Source organism: Rattus rattus, chromosome X, assembly GCF_011064425.1.
Source record: "Rattus rattus isolate New Zealand chromosome X, Rrattus_CSIRO_v1, whole genome shotgun sequence".
NCBI classification, from domain to species: domain Eukaryota; kingdom Metazoa; phylum Chordata; class Mammalia; order Rodentia; family Muridae; genus Rattus; species Rattus rattus.
In genome coordinates this window covers 69621500-69645344 of record NC_046172.1, presented here as the reverse complement: position 1 = coordinate 69645344, position 23845 = coordinate 69621500, and the positions used below count along the sequence as shown (strand labels likewise).

General features: G+C 35.7%; 1 protein-coding gene across 1 annotated transcript in view; it reads right to left on the bottom strand.

Moving 5' to 3' along the window:
• The window catches only part of Dach2 (dachshund family transcription factor 2), a 487343-nt gene that overhangs the window by 246600 nt on the left and 216898 nt on the right, over positions 1-23845 (bottom strand). The window contains 1 exon segment of the mRNA XM_032890177.1: positions 9563-9675. Within this exon segment, the coding sequence (XP_032746068.1) occupies positions 9563-9675 (113 nt within the window).

Below are 23845 nucleotides of genomic sequence, written 5' to 3'. Positions count from 1 at the left end.
TTTATGGGCTTTGTTTGTTTTGTTTGTTTTGTTTTGTTTTTTTTGTGATTGGGTTTTACCTCACTCAGGATGACATTTTTCTAGTTCCATCCATTTCCTATGAATTTTCATGAAGTCATTTTTTTTATAACTAGAGTATTCCATTGTGTAGATGTACCACATTTCAGTATCCATTCCTCTGTTGGAGGCATCTGGTTCTTTCCAGCTTCCTATTATAAAAAGCTACTATGAACATACTGGAACATGTGTGCTGTTATGTGTTGGAGCACTGTTGGGCATATGCCCCAGGAAAGGTATAGCTAGGTCCTAAGTACTGCAATATCCCTACAGGGAACCTCCAGTCTGATTTCAAAGTGAGTTGTGTACCAGCTTTCAATCCACCAACAATGAAGGTGTTCTTTCTCCACATCTCGCCAGCATCTGTTGCCACCCTGAGTTTTTGATCTTAGCCAATCTGAATGGTGTGAAGTGGAATCTCAGGGTTGTTTTGATTTGCTTTTCCCTGATGACTAAGGGTGTTGAAAATTTCTTTAGGTACTTCTCAGCTATTCAATATTCCTTACCTGAAAATTCTTTGCTTATCTCTGTAACCTAATTTTTTTAATAGGGTTATTTGATTCCATGGAGTCTACCTTCTTAGGTTCTTTGTATATTTTTAATGTTAGTCCTCTATGAGATGGAGGATTGGTAAGCTCTTTTCCCAATCTGTTGGTTGCTGTTTTGTCCTAATGAAAGTGTTGTTTGTCATACAGAATCTTTGCAGTTTTATTGCTCTGTAAAATTCCCTGAGGTCAGGGATGGTGATTCCCCCAGAAGTTCTTTTATTGTTGAGGATAGTTTTTGCTTTCCTGGGTTTTATTATTCCAAATGAATTTGCAAATTGGTCTTTTTAACTCCATGAAAAATTCAGTTGGAAATTTGATGGGAATTGCAATGAATCTGTAGATTACTTTTGGTAAAATGGCCATTTTTACTATATTAATCCTGCCAATCCATGAGCATGGGAGGTTTTTTTCCATCTTTCGAGATTTTCTTCAATTTCTTCAGAGACTTGAAGTTCTTGTCATACAGATCTTTCACTTGCTTGGTTAGAGTCACACCGAGGTATTTTATGTTATTTGTGATTATTGTGAATGGTGTCATTTCCCTAATTTCTTTCTCAGCCTGTTTATCCTTTGAGTATAGGAAGGCTACTGATTTCTTTGAGTTAATTTTATACCCAGCCACCTTGCTGAAGATGTTCATCAGGCTTAGTATTTCTCTGGTAGAACTTTAGTGTCACTTAAGTATAGTATCATATCATCTGCAAATGGTGATATTTGATTTCTTCCTCTCCAATTTGTATCCCTTTGATCTCCTTTTGTCATCTGGTTGTTCAGGCTAGGACTTCAAGTACTATATTGAATACGTAGGGAGAGAGTGGGAAGCCTTGTCTAGTCCCTGGTTTTACTGGGATTGCTTCAAGTTTCTCTCCACTTAGTTTAATGTTGGCTACCGGTTTGCTGTATATTGCTTTTACTATGTTTAATTATGGGCCTTGAATTCCTGATCTTTCCAAGACTTTTATCATGAAGAGGTGTTGAATTTTGTCAAATGCTTTCTCAGCATCTAATGAAATGATCCTGTGGGTTTTTTTATTTGAGTTTTTTTACATAGCAGTTTATGTTAATGTATTTCCGTATATTGAACCAGCCCTGCATCCCTAGGATGAAACCTACTTGTTCATGATGGATGATCATTTTGATTCAATTCTTTTACTTTGTATTATAATGCAAGAAATGGAATTTACTAATCTGGAGTAATGCAATAAACACTCATATGGCACAATCAAATACAATTGAGAGAATACTCAATTAAATAATAATACTCTGAACATTTCTTTAGGTACTTCTCAGCCATTCAATGTTTCTCAGCTGAGAATTATTTGTTTAGCTTTGTACCCCATTTTTAATACGGTTATTTGATTCTCTGGAGCCTTCCTCTTGAGTTCTTTGTATATATTGGATATTTACCCTCTATTGAATGTAGTATTGGTAAAGAACTTTTCTTACTCTGTTGGTTGCTGTTTTGTCCCAATAACAGTGTCCTTTGCTTCCAGTATAATGAAATGTCAGGGCGGGGAGGAGGGAGGGGGTTGGTGGATGGGTGGGGGAATATCATCATAGAAAAGGTGGAAGGAGATATTAGATAGGGGGTTTATTAATGGGAAACTGGGAAAGGGGATAAAATTTGAATGTAAATAAATTTTAAAAATCCAATAAAAAAAGAATGCTCTGAGGAAAAAAGAAGCATGCATCAATGGCATTTGTGTGTATGTATACATACTTGTTCATGTGCATGAACTTCTATGTGCACACACATGTAGAAGCCAAGCCACAGTTCAATGCTGAATGTCTTGCTCAATCACTTTTGACCCTATTGTTTGAGACATGGTTTTTCCCCTAAAGTGAACCTCACTGAATTGTTAGCTAGCTAGCTAGAAAATCAAAGGGTCCTCTTCTCTCTACTGTACTAGTGCTAGAATTCCAGGAATAGATCACCATGCTTGGCTTTTTGTAAACATGTGTTTAGGGTTGACCTGAGATACTCGTGCTTAGATGGGAAGCAATGAACCAGCTGAATCATTTTTAATATCAGCCTTTGAGCATCATTTTGACTCATGCATGCCAAAAATATTTTATAAAAACATCAATTTTTATACAATAAGTATTTAGCCATAAGAATTCTTAAAAATTTGACCATACTGGATACAAATTTAAATGAGTTCAAAACATTATTCAAAAATTCATTTTATGCAAAAAGCATATCAAACATTTTATCATTACTATGACAATAACCAACACCTGTACCTCTTTCTTTGGATAAATAATAAAGACTGAGTATACTGAATTCTCTGATTCTTAAGAAGGATTTTTCTAGCTATCAAAGCTGCTTTTTTGTTAACCATTTTCTAATATGCAGACTATAGCCATAAATGTTAAATATTATTACCTTTTGTCCTTTTAATATGAAATGATAAAATATATTATATTCTATAAGACTCATTGGATGACTAACAGTGTATTTTGTATAACACTATGTAGAATGTTACTTACCAAACCCAGTGGCATGTTTTATTATACTGTGTTATTTCAGTGCGGTCATTATTTATGCCCAATAAATCAATGTACTAACTAGGAGACTTGTTATGTCTCAGATGTTTCGTACACAGCAAGTTTTGTTATTATTTTAAAGATCCTGCTTATTGACTGCAGAAAAAGAAAACTAACATTGAAAAACAGATACTGAAAAGAATAGAAAAAAGTAGGTAGTGTGTATTTCGTTTGACATAGTTTGTGTGTATTGAAGGGATAAGTAGTTAAAGTTGGTACTTAGAGATAAAACACCTTTTACATTCCCACAGACTTGGCACTGACTATGATTTTTGTGATCTCTCTCACTTAGGAGTTTGCTACAGTATCATCCATATGGAAATCATACACAGTGGCTTGTCCACATAATGACAGTTTGTAGGCATCAGTGATCCTTTTAGTACAGGGAGAAGCAATTGTGGTACATATTTTCATATTAGAAGAACTGGATTTTGGCAATGTTTGCATTTTTCATTAACTTACTCATATTAATCCATTAACCATCTATATTGAAGTAATATACCCAAGATACTGCCAAATACAATAATTTATAACTAAATTTTCTCTATGTAAACAGTAGATTTCAGACAGTCAGAAGATGTTTTTCATCTTGTAAGAAAGAATATATCTACACACAGTAGTATAAGTCATCAACTAACTTACAGAAGCTATCAAACACTGTTACCAAATACAATAATCATCAAGAATTAAATCAAGAGTGTTCTAGTATAATGAACCAGCAATTAATTAGATATACTTTTCCAGGATAGTACATCTCTTGTACTTAAAAAAAGGAGGAGGAGAAGGAGAAGGAGTTGTTTCAATATGACCCTGATGTTTTATAATTGAAAGTTTCGAAGTCAAGCTTCTTTTTTTTAAAGAAATAATTCAAGGTATTTGAAAAAGTATCAACATCATAGCAAAACAAATCTAGCCTTTGAAATTGTTATTCTATGTCTTAGAGTTTCGGTGATTTAGGGCAAGTTACTGAACTTCATAAAAATTCAAGTTATTTACTCATTACTTACAAATGATGACAATGTTAACTCTGGAAAGGGAATGAACATAGTGATAGACTATGCTCTATTCGTGTGCAAATGACTGGACTAGATCTTCGCAAACCAGTAATAATAATCAATAATGCTAATTTCCTAATATGTCTAAGACTATTAAACAAGAATTTAAAACACTTTTTAAAGATAAAATGTATCTATACATTTGTCTGTGTTTAAAATGGAACATAAAGATGTGAAGATGTTTATAAAGTACAAAAGAGATTTATGATATAAGATAGCACATATTCATCATAATCATGTCATAATAATCTTGATTGTCATCTCAACATCATAATCTAATTTGTTTAATTTCCAAAATCCAATTCACTGTATATAGAAAAATAAGCTATGATTTTTATTCTATGAAATAAAAATGATAAAAGGCCTTAAAATTAGGATTTTAGGTTATGCCACATGTATAAAATATATTGAAACATTAAGAGATAAAATGAAAATTGAAAAACAAAACAGCAAGCAGCATATCCCTTACTGTGATTCAAGGATATTTAAGTCTCTTATTGAGTAGAGAAACCAGAAACCCATCCTATTGTCAACATCCTCACAATTAAACAAAAACCTGATATCCTGAGTCTACTAGAGAGAAAAAGAGAGAATATTCTTGAATTCACTGGTGCAGTAATGAACTTTCTAAACAGGATGCTGAACACACTGTCACTAAATCAAAATTGCTAAATATGTATCTATGAAACTGAAATGCTTCCATACATACAAGGACACTCACATTCTAGGGAAGATATAGACATAGAATGTGGGGGGGTGGAAGCAACTACTACTGCCAACTATATATGTGACAGAGGATTTGTTTCTAGAATATATGAAGAATTCAACAAAAACAAATAATGCAATTAAAAATGGAGCATAGAACTAGAAGGAGAGTTCTTAATGATAAAACACAAAGGATTGAAGAATATTTTTAAAGTATTGAACTTCTATAGCCAATATCTTGAAGATTTTATCTTACCTAAATCAAGATAGCCAGCACACACATACACACACATGCATACACACACACACACACACACATACACACACACACACACACACACACATACACACACACACACACACACACACACACACACACACACACACACACACACACACACTCAGGGACATATCTAGCCTTACATGTTGGGAATGAGGAACAATTACTGTTATTGGGTTTATAAATTGGAACAGCCACTATGAAAAATTCGTTTTTAAGTTCTCCCAAAAAGGCTGAAAAGGAACTAACCCACAAAGAAACTTAGTTATTCATAGTTGTTTCCACACTTTTCAAAATATCCATGGAACACAACTAACCTAAATGTCGATAGGCTAATGAAAGTACAATAAAGACAGTATACTTATACTATGTAATACTCTTAAGCTATTAAGAAAAAATAAACTTATAAAATTTTCAGGTAGTACTCCTAAGTTCACTGGTAACACAAAACTTTTGCTCAACTAACTGGTCAAAGAGGGACCTGACAGGAGACCACAGGTTTCAGGCACCGCAGAGCAAATAGGAACAGGATTTTTCTGGACTCCATCTGCACTTCGAAGTTAACACTGAAGCACAGATACCCAGACCCAAATCCCACCCAGAGAGAGAGCTGTGTACTTCTAGGAGCACTGTCCATACTAAGTTCAAATGATCACAGGAGGGACAGGCTTTAGTCACAGACAGCAATACCAGCTAACACCAGAGATAACCAGATAACAAAGGACAAACACAAGAACTTAAGCAAGAGAAACAAAGACTACCTGGCATCATCAAAACTGAGCTCTCCCACTACAAAATTTCTGAATACCACAAGACACTAGAAAAGCAAGATTTGGATTTAAAATCACAGTTGATGGTGATAGAGGATTTTAAGAAGAAGAAGAAGGGCATAAAAAAACTTTATTAAAGAGCTGGGACCCAACCCTCGCTGATCTCGGCCCACAGCCCCCTGCTCCCAAACCCCTTGGGAGAGAGAGCTCACCACCCAGACAGATGGGCACTCCTGAGACTGCAGGGCAGGAGAGACTGCCAGTATGGCCCACCCCTGCCCACATCCCTGGCGCAAGAGGAAACTGTATAGGGCCAATGGGAACAGGAAGATAGGGGCACTCAACACTGTTGTCCTGACACAGCCCGGATCTGAGGGGACCTGGTCAAATAGCTCCCTGTGCCCAAATTCCATAGGGAGGGAGAGCTAGACCTTCAGAGGGCAGACACTCCTGGGAAGCCAGAGAACATCTACTCTCTGCCCACATTCTGACTCTGAGGGAAAACACCTAGCACCATCTGGGCTCCCTGTGCACAGGGTCCTAAGCGAAGGCAAGGCAGGCCCTTCTGGTTGCTGCCCTCACAGAGAGCTGACACCTGGCTCTGAGAAGCGACTCCAGACTTGAGACCAGAGATAAGACCAACTTTTCTGCTCCAAGTGACCTGCCTGGTGGACTCAGGACACACGCCCACAGGAACACCTGAAGACCAGTAGACAGGAATGAACACGCCTGAAAGCAGAACACTCTATTCCGATAACTGGCTGAAAGAGAACAGGAAAACAGGTCTACAGCACTGCTGACACACAGGCCTATAGGACGGCCTTAATCACTGTCAGAAATAGCAGAAAAAAGTAACACCAGAGACAACGTGATGGCAAGAGGCAAGCACAGGAACCCAAGCAACAGAAACCAAGACTATATGGCATCATCAGAGCCCAAGTCTCCCACCAAAGCAAACACTGAATATCCAAACACACCAGAAAAGCAAGATCTAGATTTAAAAATCACATTTGATCATGATGCTAGAGGACTTCAAGAAAGACATAAAGAACTCCTTTAGAGAAATACAGGAAAACACAAATAAACAAGCAGAAGCCTATAGAGAGAAAATGCAAAAATCCCTGAAAGAATTCCAGGAAAACACAATCAAACAGGTGAAGGAATTAAAAATGGAAATAGAAGCAATCAAGAAAGCACAAAGGGAGACAACTCTGGATATAGAAAACCAAAGGAAGAGACAAGGAGTCGTAGATACAAGAATCACCAACAGAATATAAGACATAGAAGAGATAATCTCAGGAGCAGAAGATTCCATAGAAATCATTGACACAACTGTCAAAGATAATGTAAAATGGAAAAAGCTACTGGTCCAAAACATACAGGAAATCCAGGACTCAATGAGAAGATCAAACCTAAGGATAATAGGTATGGAAGAGAGTGAAGACTCCCAACTCAAAGGGCCAGTAAATATCTTCAACAAAATCATAGAAGAAAACTTCCTTAACCTAAAGAAAGAGATGCCCATAAACATACAAGAAGCCTACAGAACTCCAAATAGATTGGACCAGAACAGAAACTCCTCCTGTCACATAATAGTGAAAACACCAAATGCACAAAACAAAGAAAGAATATTAAAAGCAGTAAGGGGAAAAGGTCAAGAAACATATAAAGGCAGGCCTAACAGAATTACACCAGACTTCTCAACAGAGACTAAACCCAGAAGATCCTGGGCAGATGTTATATAGACCCTAAAAAACACAAATGCCAGCATACACTACTATACCCAGCAAAACTCTCAATTAACATAAATGGAAAAACAAAGGTATTACATTTCAAAAACAAATTTACACAATCTTCCAAAAATCTAGCCATACAAAGGATAATACATTGAAAACTGGACACAAGGAGGGATATACACACTAGAAAAAGCAAAAAAGTAATCTAATTTCAACTAACCCTAAAGAACATAGCCACACAAACACAATTCCACCTTTAACAACAAAAATAACAGGAAACAACAATCACTATTCTTTAATATCTCTTAATATCACTGGACTCAATTCCCCAATAAAAAGACAGAGAGTAACAGATTGTATAGGTAAACAAGTCCCAGCATTTTGCTATATACAGGAAACACACCTCAGTGACAAAGACAGCCACTACCTCAGAGTAAAGGGCTGGAAAAAATTTCCAATCAAATGTTCTCAAACATGCTGGAGTAGCCATTGTAATACCGAATAAAATTGACTTTCAACCAGACATCATCCAAAAAGATAACAAAGGACACTTCATACTTGTCAAAGGAAAAAATTTATCAGGATGAACTCTCAATTCTTAATATCTATTCTCCAAATGCAAGGGCACCTACATTCATAAAAGAAACTTTACTAAAGCTCAAAGCACACATTTCACCTGACACAATAATAATGGGAGACTGTAACACTGCACTCTTATCAATTTTCAGATAATGGAAACAAACTAAACAGATACACAGTGAAACTGCCAGAATTAATGAGCCAAATAAATTTAATAGATATCTAAAGAATATTTCATCTTAAAGCAAAAGAATATACCTTCTTCTCAGCACCTCATGGTCCTTCTCCAAAATTAACCACATAATTGGTCACAAAACAGGCATCAACAGATACAAGAAGATTGAAACAATTCCATGCATACTATCAGATTACCATGGACTAAAACTGGTCTTCAATAACAACAAAACAACAGAAATCCCAAATACATATGGAAGCTGAAGAACACTGTATTCACTAATAACTTGCTCAAGGAAGAAACAAATTAAAAAAAATACAGACCTTTTGAAGCTCAAGAAGAAGGAAGACCAGAGTGCGTTTGCTTCAGTCTTTCTTAGAAGGGGAAACAGAATAATCAATGGAGGAAATATGGAGACAAAATGTGGAGCTAAGACTGAAGGAAAGGCCATCAGAGACTTTACCATCTGGGAATCCATTCCACATGCAGCGACCCAACCCAGTCACTATTGCTGATGCCAAGAAGTGCTTGCTGACAGGAGCCTGATATGAATGTCTCCTTTTAGGCTCTGTCAGAGCCTTACTGATAGATGAGGATGCTTGCTGCTAACCATTGGACTTAGCACTGGGTTCCCAATGGAAGAGTTAGAAAAAGAATTGACTGAAGTAGCTGCAGGGGTTTGCAATGCCATAGGAAGAACAACATTATCAACCAACCAGATCCCCCAGAACTCCCAGGGACTAAAGCATCTCCCAAAGAGAAGGACCCATGGCTCCAGCTACATATGTAGAAGAGCATAGACTTTCTGGACACCAATAGGAAGGGAGGCCCTTTGTCCTGGGAAGGATAGATGTCCTTGTGTAGCAAAATGCCATGGCATGTAAGCTATAGTGGGTGCATGGGTTGGGGATCACTCTCATAGAAACAAGGGGAGGGAAGCTGGAAGGGGGGGGTGTTCCACACGGGAAACTGAGAAAGAGGATAACATTTGAAATCTAAATAAATAAAATATCCAATAAAAAAGGAAAGATTATATGGAAAAGACACATGAATATTAGTTTGTTTCAACTCTTGGCAGTAAGAAGAGACAAGGCTGATGGATTGCATTACCTGTTGGAGTGATAAGTCCTGGTGATAAGAGGCCTGGGACTGCATGGGGCAGAAGTCGTGCATTATCTTGCAACACTCCCAAAGAACGCTTAGGGGGCCTGCCAGGCCTTGAACTGTTGGAAAACAAAGATAAAACTCAAATACTATTACTTGGTTCATTTGTTTTTGTATCTTATGTAATTGTCATGAAGAAATAAAACATTATGTTAGAGACTATGCACTGTCATGGGTTAATAAGGAAAACTAACAGTTTACAATAAATTTTACAATGTAATTATGGTTAATATTAAAGCTGCCAAGAATCCACTTTCACTTAACCTTTCATTTGTAAGCTAATACTTTGCAATACAAACCACCTGTTGTGAAGAATCCCTAAACTACATTCTATCCTTAATGCTATGTGAATCCTGGTATTGATACATGCTATTAAGATCTGAGGCAGTGAGTCACAGAATTCAGACTGTACAAAATTGGACAGTATAAGCCTCTACTTACCATAGCAGAGGAGATGGGTTCAGAATTGTGAATTATAGGAATAAAACATAGTGTTCATTAGCATTTCCACAGCTGCTGGAAACCCATGAGGAACAATGGAAACTTATTCCTAGTATGCTGATTTTGTTCTGCCTCTTTTGGTATTACTACACAAAGAAAATTTGCCATGTAGGCTAGCTTTGTCTTAGATCAAATATTTGTTCGCGGGGTTTTGCTGGTCTGCTGAGAATTTTGTGTAATGTGTCGCATTTACCCTTCTTCCATCTCTTCCACCTTCCATATCCATCCAGCTTTTTGTACTCTTTGGTTTGAACCCACCAAGTCCAACCTGTGCTGCTCACATATTCTAGTTGAATCAGCACTTAAAGCATTAATGAAAACTGTTGCATTCACACATTCTTAGCGCTTGTGCAAAGCTCAGAAATGAAAATGTCAGAAACTGTCATTTACAGTTGGGTGGTAGAAAGCCTGCCCTGAATGCACACAGTCCTGAGTTTAATCATGACTACAAAGGAATAGGGAATAAATAATTTTCAGTTCCAGTAATAAAATACAAATATGTATGTCTGCTAACACCACTTCATGCCCTTATATACTATTCAAAAATCACCATTTGGAGGTTGACACAATTTTCAGACATACGAATAATAGAATATTAGAATAAAGTTATTCTTAAGTAACTATATATTTTATTTCATTTCGATTAGTTTTTGTTCCATAGCAGTATTGTATGTCAAAGCATGTTTGAGGATGTTAGAGGAGAAATAGTGGAAGGTCCTTCTCCCCTTTTACCATGTGTGTCCTGGAGATTGAACTCAAGTCCTTAGGTTTAGCAACAAGTACATTTATCCATTGAACCATCTTGCAGCCTGATATTTCACATATTACTTTTAATCTTGGATAAGATGCTGTTATTTACTTTTAATAGAAATGCATTTTATAGAGAAGAATAAGAAGACTTTTGATTAATACAGCAAAATACTATGTTAAATACACAGAGCATTAAAAATGTATGTGGTTCAGATAGGCAACATTTGCAAAACAATGGCTTCATATTCACAAGATAAAAATTGAACTATGTACTATCAACTTTGCAGTGGTAAAGGGCTCCATCAATATAAAACAAACTGCTGTTCAGTAAGTACAAGTCCTAGAAATTTTACACAGAGGTACTATTACCAGGCTCATTTTTCACGAATTGTGCTAGTCTTATTTTCTTCCACTATACATCAATACTATGTCTCAATCTAGCAAGAGAAAATATTTTTTCTGGTTTAATGTTTCTATCACTTACTTGCTATTCAGTACTGGGTCATAATTTATTTTAGTTAATTCAATGTAGTTGTCCTGTTTACCCTGGCCCTATTTTATGTCTTCTTAGATCTTTTTAGGGTGCAGAAAGGGAAACATATACTTTTTCTTCAAATATGCTTTAGAAAACAGCGAAAAATATTTATCATTGAAAGAAGATAAATCATTGGGTTAAATAATAGTCACTATATCTAAACATCTATGTAATTTATTGTGTCCATCAGATTTCAAGCCTTCTACTTAAAGTCACATGCTTACTCTTTGTATTTTCCTCCTGTTGCAGTGCTTTATCCCTGTCTCACTTCTCACACTGTCATCTAAAGTATGACAAATACCCAAATGATGCTCCAACATATGACAAGGACCCATGTTCCACAATGTTCATAGCAGCCTTAATTATAATAGCCAGAATCCAGAAATACCCAAATATCCTTAAACAGAGGAATGGATACAGGAAATGTGGCATGCTTACACAATGGAGTACTACTCAGCTACCTAAAACAATGAATATGAAATTTATAGGCAAATGAATGGAACTAGAGAATGTCATACTGAGTGAGGTAACCTAATTAAAAAACAAACCAGAAAAAACAAAAACAAAATAAAACATGGTATGCATTCACTGATAAGCAGATAATAGCCCAAAAACTCTGAATATCCAAAATACAACCCACAGACAACTCAAGCTCAAGAAGAAGGATGAACAAAGTGCAGATACTTCCAGTCCTTAAAAGGGGGAAAAATAATCATAGGAGGAGATATGGAGACAAAGTTTGGAGCAGAGACAGAAGAAATGGCCACTCAGAGCCTGCCCCACATGGGGATCCAGCATGTGTGTGTGTGTGTGTGTGTGTGTGTGTGTGTGTGGGTGTGTGTGTGTGTGTGTGTGTGTGTGTGTGTATCCACCAAACCTAGACAATTTGATGAAGCTAAGAAGTACATGCTGACAAGAGCCTGATAAAGCTGACTCCTGAGACTACCAGAGCATGAAAAATACAGAGGCGAATGCTATCACCAAACCATTGAACTGTGAACTGTCTCCACTGGAAGAGTTAGAGAAAGGACTGAAGGAGCAGAAGGAGCTTGCAGCCCCATAAGAACAACAATACCGACCAACCACATCTCCCAGGGACTAAACCACTACCCAAAGAGTACACATGGACAGACCCATTGCCCCAGCTGCATATGTAGCAGAGGATGGCCTTGTTAGACACCAATGGGAGGAGAAGCCCTTGGTCCTGCCTAAGCTGAATGCCCTAGTATACGGAAATGCCAGGGTAGGGAAGCGGGAAGGGGGGGGTGGTTGTGAAGGGGGAACACCCTCATAGAAGAAGGGGGAGGAGGAATGGGAAACCGGGACAGGGAATAACATTTCAAATGTAAAGAAAAAAGTATTCAATAAAAAAAGAAGATAGATTCCAGAGAATCAAATAACCCTATTTAAAAAATGGGGTACAAAACTAAACAAAAATTCTCAACTGAGGAATAGAATGTCTAAGAAGCACCTAAAGAAATGTTCAACATCCGTAGTCATCAGGGAAACACAAGGCAAAACAACCCATCAGTCAGAATGGCTAAGGTACAAAAAACTCAGGTGACAACAGATGCTGGCAAGGATGTGGAGAAGGAGGAACATTCCTCCATTGTTGGAGGGATTGCAAACTGGTACAACCACTCTGGAAATCAGTCTGGATGTTCCTCAGAAAATTGGACATTGCCCTAACGGAACACCCTATACCTCTCCTGGGCATATACCCAAAAGATGCTCCAACATATAACAAGGACACATGCTCCACTACATTCATAGCAGCTTTTCTTATAATAGCCAGAAGCTGGAAAGAACCCAGATGCCCTTCAACAGAGGAATGGATACAGAAAATGTGGTACATCTACACAATGGAATATTACTCAACTATCAAAAACAATGACTTCATGAAATTCTTAGGCAAATGGATGGAACTAGAAAATATCATACTGAGTGAGGTAACCCAATCACATAAAACACACACACACACACACACACACACACACACACACACACACACGGTATGCACTCACTGATAAGTGGATATTAGCCCTAAAGCTCAGATTACTCAAGATACAATCCACAGACCACATGAAGCTCAAGAAGAAGGATGACGAAAGTGCGGATGCTTCATTTCTGCTTAAAATGGGGAACAAAAATAGTTATAGGAGAAAGTATGGGGACAAATTTGGACCAGACACTGAAGGAACAGCCATCCAGAGACTGCTCCACCTGGTGATCCAGCCCATATACTTACAGCCATCAAAACTGGACCAAATTGCAGATGTCAAGAAGTGCATGCTAAAAGGAGCCCGATAAAGCTGTTCCAGAGAGGCTCTGCCAGAGCATGACAAAGAACAGAGGTGAACTCTCTTACCCAACCATTGAACTGAGGATGGAGGTCCCCATTGGTGGAGTTAGAGAAAGGATTGAAGGAGCTAATGGGGTTGTAAACACATAAAAACAGTACCAACCAACCAGATCTCCCAGGGACTAAACCACTACCCAAAGACTATACACGAACAGAGCCATGGCTCCAGCTGCATATGTAACAGAGGATGACCTTGTTGGGTACCAATGGAAGGAGAAGCCCTTGAACTCCCCAGTGTAGAGGAATGTCAGGGAGGCAGGGGGTGGGGTAGGAGTGGTGGGTGAATAGGTGCAGGAACACCCTCATAGAAGAAGGGAGAGAGGGGATGTGATAGAAAGTTTATGGTACTGAAACTGGCAGAGGGGATAACATTTGAAAAGTTAATTTTAAGAAGTCCAATAAAAATATAAATCTAAGAATAAAAAATAAATGAAATTGAATGGATATGTACTGGAGAATCCCTGGCTTATGTCACATCTAACACACATGAATATAAACTCCATTGGATCAAATTCTCCATTCTTTTATGCTTTTAATTTTCCTGTTTATCCTTTTAGCGTGATTGACTGACTGTCCCCCAAACTAGAGCATGAGCTCCATGAACACATATGTAAAGTTAGTGGTATATGTAACTGAATCTTTATGAATTTCTATGGTTTGTAGCATGCAGAAGGCCCAGTAAATGATTAAGTAAACCTATTTGTTGACAGATGGGAAATATTTCAGTATTTCAATAGTTTTCAAATGTTCTTAAAATGCTTTGTCCTACTTAATAAAATGAACAGAGACCTATTTCTACCAATTTATTTATCAGAAAATCATTGCATTTCAGATCCTGTACTCTCCTGCAATTATATGAGCATCAGCCTATGATTTATTCAACTCTGACTATATAATGGCAAAGAAGTATATGGTAGATATTACTTTATTATGCTTTTAGAGACATAAGAAGCTTAAAAACCTGATTAACAGCTAACTGCTCCTGCAATCACATATATACGTAACCATATCACTTGTCGATTCATTCAGTAAATAAAATATGTACTTGGTATCCATTGCCTGTGGTAGTGCTATACATAGGTTAAAATGTAAGCTGAAGAAAGGTTATTTGTTGGGATTTTTCTATTAGTATGATGAGTATAGTGATATGATATCACTTTATAAACATGTTTAAATGTATTTGAACAGAAATCCCATGCAGATTTCACCAACTTTAGTATTTTTGCAAGATTTAACCCCCAAGAGAAAGTTATTGAAATTAGGCTGGTTCAATTTATCTATCATTAGTAAAACTGTATTTAAAATGCAATATAATTGATATTATTTATAATTTCAGACTTCATTACAATATATAGTAACACATTAGTACTTCTAAATTTCCTATTTTTTCCTTCCAAGATATTCCTGAGAAGATGATGAAAGACTACGTAGACTTCTGTAAAAGCTGTGAAAGATCACACATCTTGATAGATGATCCTGTGATGCTCCTTATCTTTAAAAGCTTTATTATCATCAGGCAGATACTTACATATTAATCAAGACAAATAAACATGTGGCAATTTAACTAGGAAACTGTTATTTGGATGACAATTTAATCAGCATAGGTTGAAAGGTCCATCATTGCAACATCGTGTTTCCACTAAAATATTGATTGCATTACTGATCTCCGTAATGCTTTATGTTACAGGGCACAAATAACCATGTAATTACTCTTTAATTGAATGATAATTGCTTCTTGGCAATTATTTGTTTCAGTTTAATTACAAGGTTATTTGTACTGTGTAAAATGAAACACCCCCCTCCTTTAAAGTCGGTACACAAATAGCTCTGCTAGTATGTCAACCTTATGTACTCTATAAAAAGACGTTGCTAAGAAACGTGTCAGATAACCCCACAAAATAGTAATGAGATTCCTACATTACCTAGCTAAACTATTAAGAGATTCAGTTTTATAGAATTATTATCACATTTAAATTATTTCAGTGTCCTGATTTTATCTAGGTCTATCTTTTTATGTAAGTTATCCTAATATGACTTTCTTCATTTGATAAAACTGTTTAGCATAATTTAATGTGTAAAAAAATCACATAAATAATAATGGCACTTCATACTTCTGTGATTGAACTAGAGTTGCAATCAATTTATAGACTCTGTAAAGCTGGCAGCTCTCCAAGACAGTTCAGTAAGTCTTCTAGGAGCAACATATGATAGTCTGTGCCATATCTGTTTCCAGTTGCAATGTACATTGAATCTGATTCTCTCAAAACTCAGAGTATGAAATTTCCCTGTTAACCTTTTTTTATTTCATACAACTATCTATTTATGAATCAAAGAGCAAAGTGAAAGCAGTTGGTTTCTTAGTTTCAAATGTAAAACAAAACAAAACTTATAAACCCATGGTGCCTTGAACCATTACATTATTTAATATAAATTTTATAAGCAGTCGTTAATTTCGTGGTAAATAAGGTTATATCTTTGTCAGTCAACTTTTTGTACTATTCCTTAAAGAAACAAAGACTACATTCTGTGACAGACTTAAAGAACAGCCAAAGATTTACTTACTGACAGTTAAGGATATATTTACTAGCAGCATGTGAGAACACTTCAACTGAATTCCTTAACAGGGAACTATCCACAGTAATGCAAGACTCAGTCTTCACTTTTTAGAATTTTTGATGTTTAAAATCCTTCAACAGAATCATAAGTGTATAATGTTTCATCCTATAGTAAATGTTCAATACAAACACTGATACTATCTCTGAAGGTGTTGTCCACCGGCTTAGGAAAGGACTCTAATGATTACCTGTATGTGTTTAACTAAGTCAAGATATTTTTTTTTGCTGGAACACTAAGAATTTTAATTGGATCATGAATTAATATTTGTGGTTGACATTTATTACAATGTATCAAAAACGCCAATGGTAGTTAAACTCTACCTGACCTTTCTGTGTTTATGGAGGAAAACAAATTCTGCACAGCAACCTGAATTCATCCTTTCTCAGTGACAGCAAACTAATCAGTTGTCTAACCATTGCACTAGATTGTATTCCAGTCTATATCAATGGCTGAAGCAACCTATTCAGCAAGTAAGAAAAAAGTAATCCATGAAAAATGTGAGCATTTAACATTTACCATAAATGAAATGTTTCAAGTCCAGAACTAGAAAGGAATCACTATGGTAACTCTTATAGAATGGTACTTATGTCAAACTGGCAGGTCTTGGTTTGTGGTAGCTTAAGTATCTCTGAGAGCGACGAATACAAGGAGAAATTACTATTCACTCATTACATTTTTGATAATTTTTAAGCATACCCAAAATGTAAATATGGACTTGTTAAATGGAAGATATATTTTAGTATTGGAAACTTTTGGGAAAATACTTTTAGCATAAAGATACTGAAAAGATGAAGGATAACCTTAAGTTTGAAGGGCTAATGCATATAATATCAAGGTTTATGGGGAAAAGCCATGTTTATGCATTCATATAAGTGTAATTGAATTGCTTACAGTTACTATTTACTATTGAGATGTTTCATCTCCCTGCTAATGTCAAATATTTGCTTTTCGTCTAGCTGAAGAAGAAATCAGTTATCATTAAAAACTCAAGAGTTGCCTAATTACCTCATATAAGCTATAATAGTGAAGTTATTTTATTCTTCATTTACAAAACTGTTCTCTATTTAAATGAAATGTATTCTAGGCCAGGTGTTACTATATTTGAAGGAGATTGGTGTTTGCCATACATTTTCTGAATTCTAACAAGGCTTTAATATAAAAAGCAAAAGCTATATAGTGGAAATGCTGTTTTCTGACACGAATTCTTTGGAGATTTTTCTGATTCTGCTTGAATAGATACTCTATTGATAGTTTATTGAATAAACATCAATAAAATCAATTTTCCTTAGCAAACCTCAGAATGTTTTGAATTAAAGAAACTACTCTCCCAATGTATATCAAATCAGTTTCAGGTAGCTTTGGAAAAATGAAGACATCATTAAGTATATAACTGTGGAAAACATCTAACAAGAGTTTGAAATTTACATTCGATGCACTGCATTACCACTTTTAAATCAGCATATTCATTCCCAGTCCCCACTCTCCTGTCTTCTCTTGTTGTCTTTCCTTGCCAATCTCCCAGCATTTGTCTTTCACTGTTACCTGTATTATCCATATTATAACTTCTCTCATCAGTTACCTCTGACACTCTAGGTCATGTCTCCATTGCTTCATCTTGCTCTAACTGTGTGACAGGTTGCCCCATTGTATTTTAATAAAGTCTACTTAAACTGTTCCAAGAATTGTGATGAAATATTCCTTTCATCATGTTTTTGTCTGCTCTACAAGAGCTACTTTTTTAAGTTACTACATGTAAAATAAAGTATAAATATCCATTCTGGCATTACAAGTATGTGGCAACATGCCAGCTGGACTACTAGTTTTACTCTGTTAATTATAGTATTTGATAGAAGAACTCTTTCACTATGAAAAATGCCATAGTATTTGGGTTGCTGAGGCCAATGTTTTTAAACTCCATTGCCTTGAGAAGGGTTCACATAATCTGCTGTGCTGACTACTATTTTAAGTTTTGTTTAGTTTCATTTTTTCCTGTGTCTGCTAGTCTATAGGTCATATTTAATGGTTATTCCAAAGGATACTTTAAAATGAGCATTAAGGAGTCTATTAAAACTAACAAAACAATGTCTTTCCTACTGAGAATATAAAGTCTCTTCAGCAATTACCAGTCTATATAATCCCCTAATAATTTAGATATTTAACACTTCAGAAATAGAATTAATCAAGAAAAGCCGCCAGGACAGTGTTAATGTCCAACCTAAGGTGATTTTAGGAAGGTAAATTAGTTGATTAGGAAGGTGAAAACAATTTACTTTGTTGTATTAATGGATAGGAATTCAATTATAATTCTATATTCATAGAGTCAACCCTCATCAAAGAAGTTTCTTGCAGTAGATAGTAATTGACTCAGAGGTCTAAAAATGAACAATGTGTGATAGAGAGATGTTGGAACACCCAGTCCTAAATGGAATAGCTTTTATAAAGTCCCTCCTCACAAGGCTCAGAGATCTATACAGAATAGAATGAAATATTTTTAAGAGACAGTATAGATGAATGACTCTAAGATACAGTGACTTTTGATACAAGACCATGCACAAATTAACCCACAGAGACTCTGGCAGCATGCATAGGGCTTGCACAGTTTCAAGCCAGAGAAAAACCCAGTACTGAAAGGAAGAAGCAAGACAGGATTCCTGTCTATACATGTTTTGTGTGTATGTACGCATAATTTTGAAGGATCATTAACTAAGCCTAATTTCAAATCTGGAAATGATTATGTTCTATACTTCAACAAGGAAGTTCTTCAAGTAAAAAAGGCTATATTGAACAAAACTTGAAAATCCAGAGGAAATGGACAATTTTCTAGACAAATACCAAGTACCAAAGTTAAATAAGGAACAGATAAACCATCTAAACAACCCCATAACTCCTAAAGAAATAGAAGCAGTCATTAAAAGTCTCCCAACAAAAAAGAGCGTGGGACCAGATGGGTTTAGTGCATAATTCTATCAGACCTTCATAGAAGACCTCATACCAATACTATCCAAACTATTCCACAAAATTGAAACAGATGGAGAACTATCAAATTCCTTCTATGAAGCCACAATTACTCTTATACCTAAACCACACAAAGGCCCAACAAAGAAAGAGAACTTCAGACCAATTTCCCTTATGAATATTGACACAAAAATACTCAATAAAATTCTTGCAAGCCGAATCCAAGAACACATCAAAACGATCTTCCAACATGATCAAGTAGGCTTCATCCCAGGAGTTCATGGATGGTTCAATATTTGGAAATCCATCAACGTAATCCACTATGTAAACAAACTCAAAGATAAAAGCCACATGATCATTTAATTAGATGCTGAGAAAGAATTTGACAAAATTCAACACCCCTGCATGATAAAAGTCCCAGAAAGAACAGGAATTCAAGGCCCATATCTAAACATAGTAAAAGCAATATACAACAAACCAGTAGCTAATATTAATCTAAATGGAGAGAAACTTGAAGCAACCCCACTAAAATCAGGGACTAGACAAGGCTCTCTCCCTACTTATTCAATAGAGTTCTCGAAGTCCTAGGCAGAGCAATCAGATAACAAAAGAAGGTCAAAGGGATACAAATTGGAATGGAAGAAGTCAAAATATCACTATTTGCAGATGATATGATAGTATGTGTTGAAATAGAAGTAAAATGCTATCAGGTTATCTGAATTCATTGCTCAACACTATGATTTTATCCCCTAAAACATGTCCACTTTACTTCATTAAAGATGTTCGATGCATAAAATTATAAGTAACTCCCATGACTCATCTCACAGAACAATAATTCCACCTGTATATAAAGACAAAGTCAATCTTCAGAACCCTACAAATCATATAGGATCTTTTAATATTTCAGTGAAAACTATGGCCTAAGAAGACCATTTTGAAAGTATTTTTGTGATAGACCAACAAATTATTTCTCAGGCATACAATCCAGAAATAGCCCTTTTCCCCAGTAAGAGCTTGATAATACCCCCATTTAACCTTGACCCCACAAAATATATCATTTACCTAGAAATCAAGGAATAGCCCTATACACTGATATCTTAGTAGGAAAGTACTTCTTTCTGACACGGGTTAAACAGGTTACCCACAAGTGACACAAAAATTCAGCTAAAGTGTCTCTCAGCTGTGGTCTGGGAACGAGTGTCAGACAAACCAGACATTATCTCCAGAAGATTATTAACATCACTTTATTTTGGTTCTGCCTATATTTCCTGTAGGAGGACAGTATATCTGCCTACTAGAAACTTAGAGGGATGTACTTTCATAAAATACCCTATAAAGCCTGACCTGAATCATACTGTAGATCTTGAAACATCCCTTAAAATAAATTACTACATTCCACAACTGCAATAGGATACTATGATCCAGTCAACCAGAAAACCACTGTGGCTTTGCCTATTTGTAACCACAACGATTGACCTCAGGATGTCAACCTCAGTAGTGGTCATGAAACAAACTTTTTTTTTCAGTTTCTGCTCATCATGGTCATGATATGTAAGTAATACAACCAACCCAGAGAACTATCCAATGATCCAGTGTGAGAACTTCCTGCCATGTAGGCAACCACAACCACAAGCATACCAAATATTTAGCCTACTATCAAAGAACTCAGAAACAGAGCCTCAGCAGAACATAATCCAACAGGATAATATCAGAGACTGAAGATGTTATAGTTTGGATCTTAATTGTCCCTTCAAAAAGACTATAATAATGTCTTTATTTCTAGCCAGGGGTACTGTTCAGAAGTTATGAAACATAGGAGGCAGAGTCTCCTTGGAAGAATTATGCCATTGTTAGTGTCACCCAGAACAATAAAGTATGTTGCTTACTTTTCCCTTTCTCCCACCCCTTTCATCTTTTCCCTCTCTCCTTCCTGATTCTCATAGGGTGAACAACCCCTTGTCATGATGTAATACCTGGCCAAAGGAACTGGAGTAATCTAAAATGTCTTAAACTAAGAGACAAACTGTATCTTTATAAATCTAAGATGTTTTTTCTCAAATACTTTAGTTTTTCTCAGATTGACTCCCCTTTAGCAGCCATCAGCACTCTGCTGATAATGGTAGGACCTTGAGGGAAACCTCCTTAATCCTTAGGAGGATTTTGACTGGTTTCATCTCATGCTGGTAACCATAGCTGCTCTAAGTTGATTCTTAGAACAGTGTATACTATGTAGGTTCCTTATGGCCAGTGAAAGACTCTATGCTCATTAGAATATGAGCAGATCTGTTATACACAAGGATATATTAACAATAAAAATAGGAAGATACAAAGATGTGAGGGAGATGAGGTCGGAGGCATTAAGGGGAGTTTGAGAAGAAAGTGGGGTATATATGGTAAACATACATTGATTAAAGGAATGAAACATTCAAAGAATAAAACATATTAGTTTTTAAAATTTTAGTTTTGAAAATAGTTTTTAAATAATCATAGTACCTATTGTGATTGAGGAAATCTCTATTATAATATCAAGGCATTAAAGAAAATAAATCTTAAGCCAAAAGAAAAAAGAAAAACCCAAAGGTGACAGTGTCACATTGTTTTACTTTAAAATGTGTTGTGAATCTACAGAAGTCAAAGTGTCATGGGTACCAAATACAGACATTTTACCAATGTACTACAAAAGAAAGCCAAGAAATACATAAATATATTTACACTAACAACAAAGCCCAAAACACATATCAGGATTTAAAAAAATGTTAACTGCAGAGTGGAATAAATTTCTTTAAAACTCTGCATCATATAAATAGAATATGATTTATATGGAACCCAAACAATTCAATATCAAGAAGACAACTATAATAGGTAGATTCTGTGCAGAAAATTCCTAATAGAAAATAAAAATGGCTAATAAGTATATGAAAAATTCTTACAGATCTTGAATCACCAGAGGAAAAAGAACAGATGCAATGAGATATTATTTCACTCCTGTTAGAATGGTTATTATCAATGAAAAGGGATAATGAGGGGTGGCAAGGGTGTTGAGTAAAGGGCAGAAAGGGTGGAAAAATAAGTTTATACAACTACAATAGAAAAATGCATGGAGGTCCTAAAATATTGCAGAAAAGTATGATGTCTATTTGAATCAACTGGTCTACTACTGAATATAGATCCAAAGGAAGTTTAATAATAAGTTAAAGAGTTACTTCAGCCATCAGATTTATTTTATTACTACTCAAAATTCTTATCAACCAGATCAAGAGTTCATCAGCTGCTGAATGGACAAAGCAAAGATAACACATACAACACACACACACACACACACACACACACACACACTAGCAATTATTCAGTTTAAAATTCTTTTGTGAAAACATGGGCAAAATTAAATAATATTGAGTGAAATAATATAAGCACAGAAGGTCAAATCACTGAAGGATTGCACTCACATTTGAAATCTAAGGAAGTCAGCTGTAACAGAAGCAGAAAGCTGAATGGAGACTATCATAAGTTGGGACAGATAGATGAGAGAGGAGGGACAAATATTAGTCACAGGATTTATAATCACAGATCTGTAGGAAGAACATTTTACAAGATGGCACATTTTTAGATAACTGTTACACTGTCAGAGAAATATAAATAATACCACCGAAAAACATTAACATGGCAGATTTCACATTGTGTATATTTTAATACAGTTTTACAATAAATGCATAAAATGGTACATTCTATTTCCTCTCTTTCCTTTCATTTTAGAACAATATAAATTTGAGCAGATCCAAACATCACAACCACATTTGAAGACAAAATAGCAAGGGCAACTAAATATAGACAAACATATTTCACACAAAAAAATTATTTTTCTCCTTGAATTATAATTTCTAAGTTCTATGTGAGTTTCTTTGTGCCATATTGATCAGTTTAATTAGATTGACACTTTGTATTGTAATGGTGGCACCATGCATTTTCTTTGACAGTGTTTCTATTATAATGTTATTTTCACTTGTTTTAGCTTTGCAAAGTCAATGATTACATCACATTCAGACAAGCAAATTTCAGTCTTTTCTAGTATTATCTTCTCTAAATTAAACATACACACAAACACACTCATGCACATACACACAAAATTTGGTAGTTAACTATTATTTTCTTGTTTACTCTTTCTAGTTCCCAGTGACATAATATGAATAAGCTATTCTGAAATATTTTTCTGAAACCACAATATTATATATTCGTATCTATAATTTATATAATGATGTTGACATAGAAAAATTGAAAAATATATAAATATATAAAAACTTATTTAGGGTTTTACTTTTTGAACACATTTTCAGATGAGGATCTCTTGAGCACTACTTTTTAAAAAGAATTTATTGGTTATTTTATTTATTTACATTTCAAATAGTATCCCCCTTCCAAGTTTCCCTCCACAAAACCCCTATGCCACCCCTCTCCCTGCTTCTATGAGGGATGCCCCACCCACCCACTCCCCACCTCCTGCCCCCCACCCACT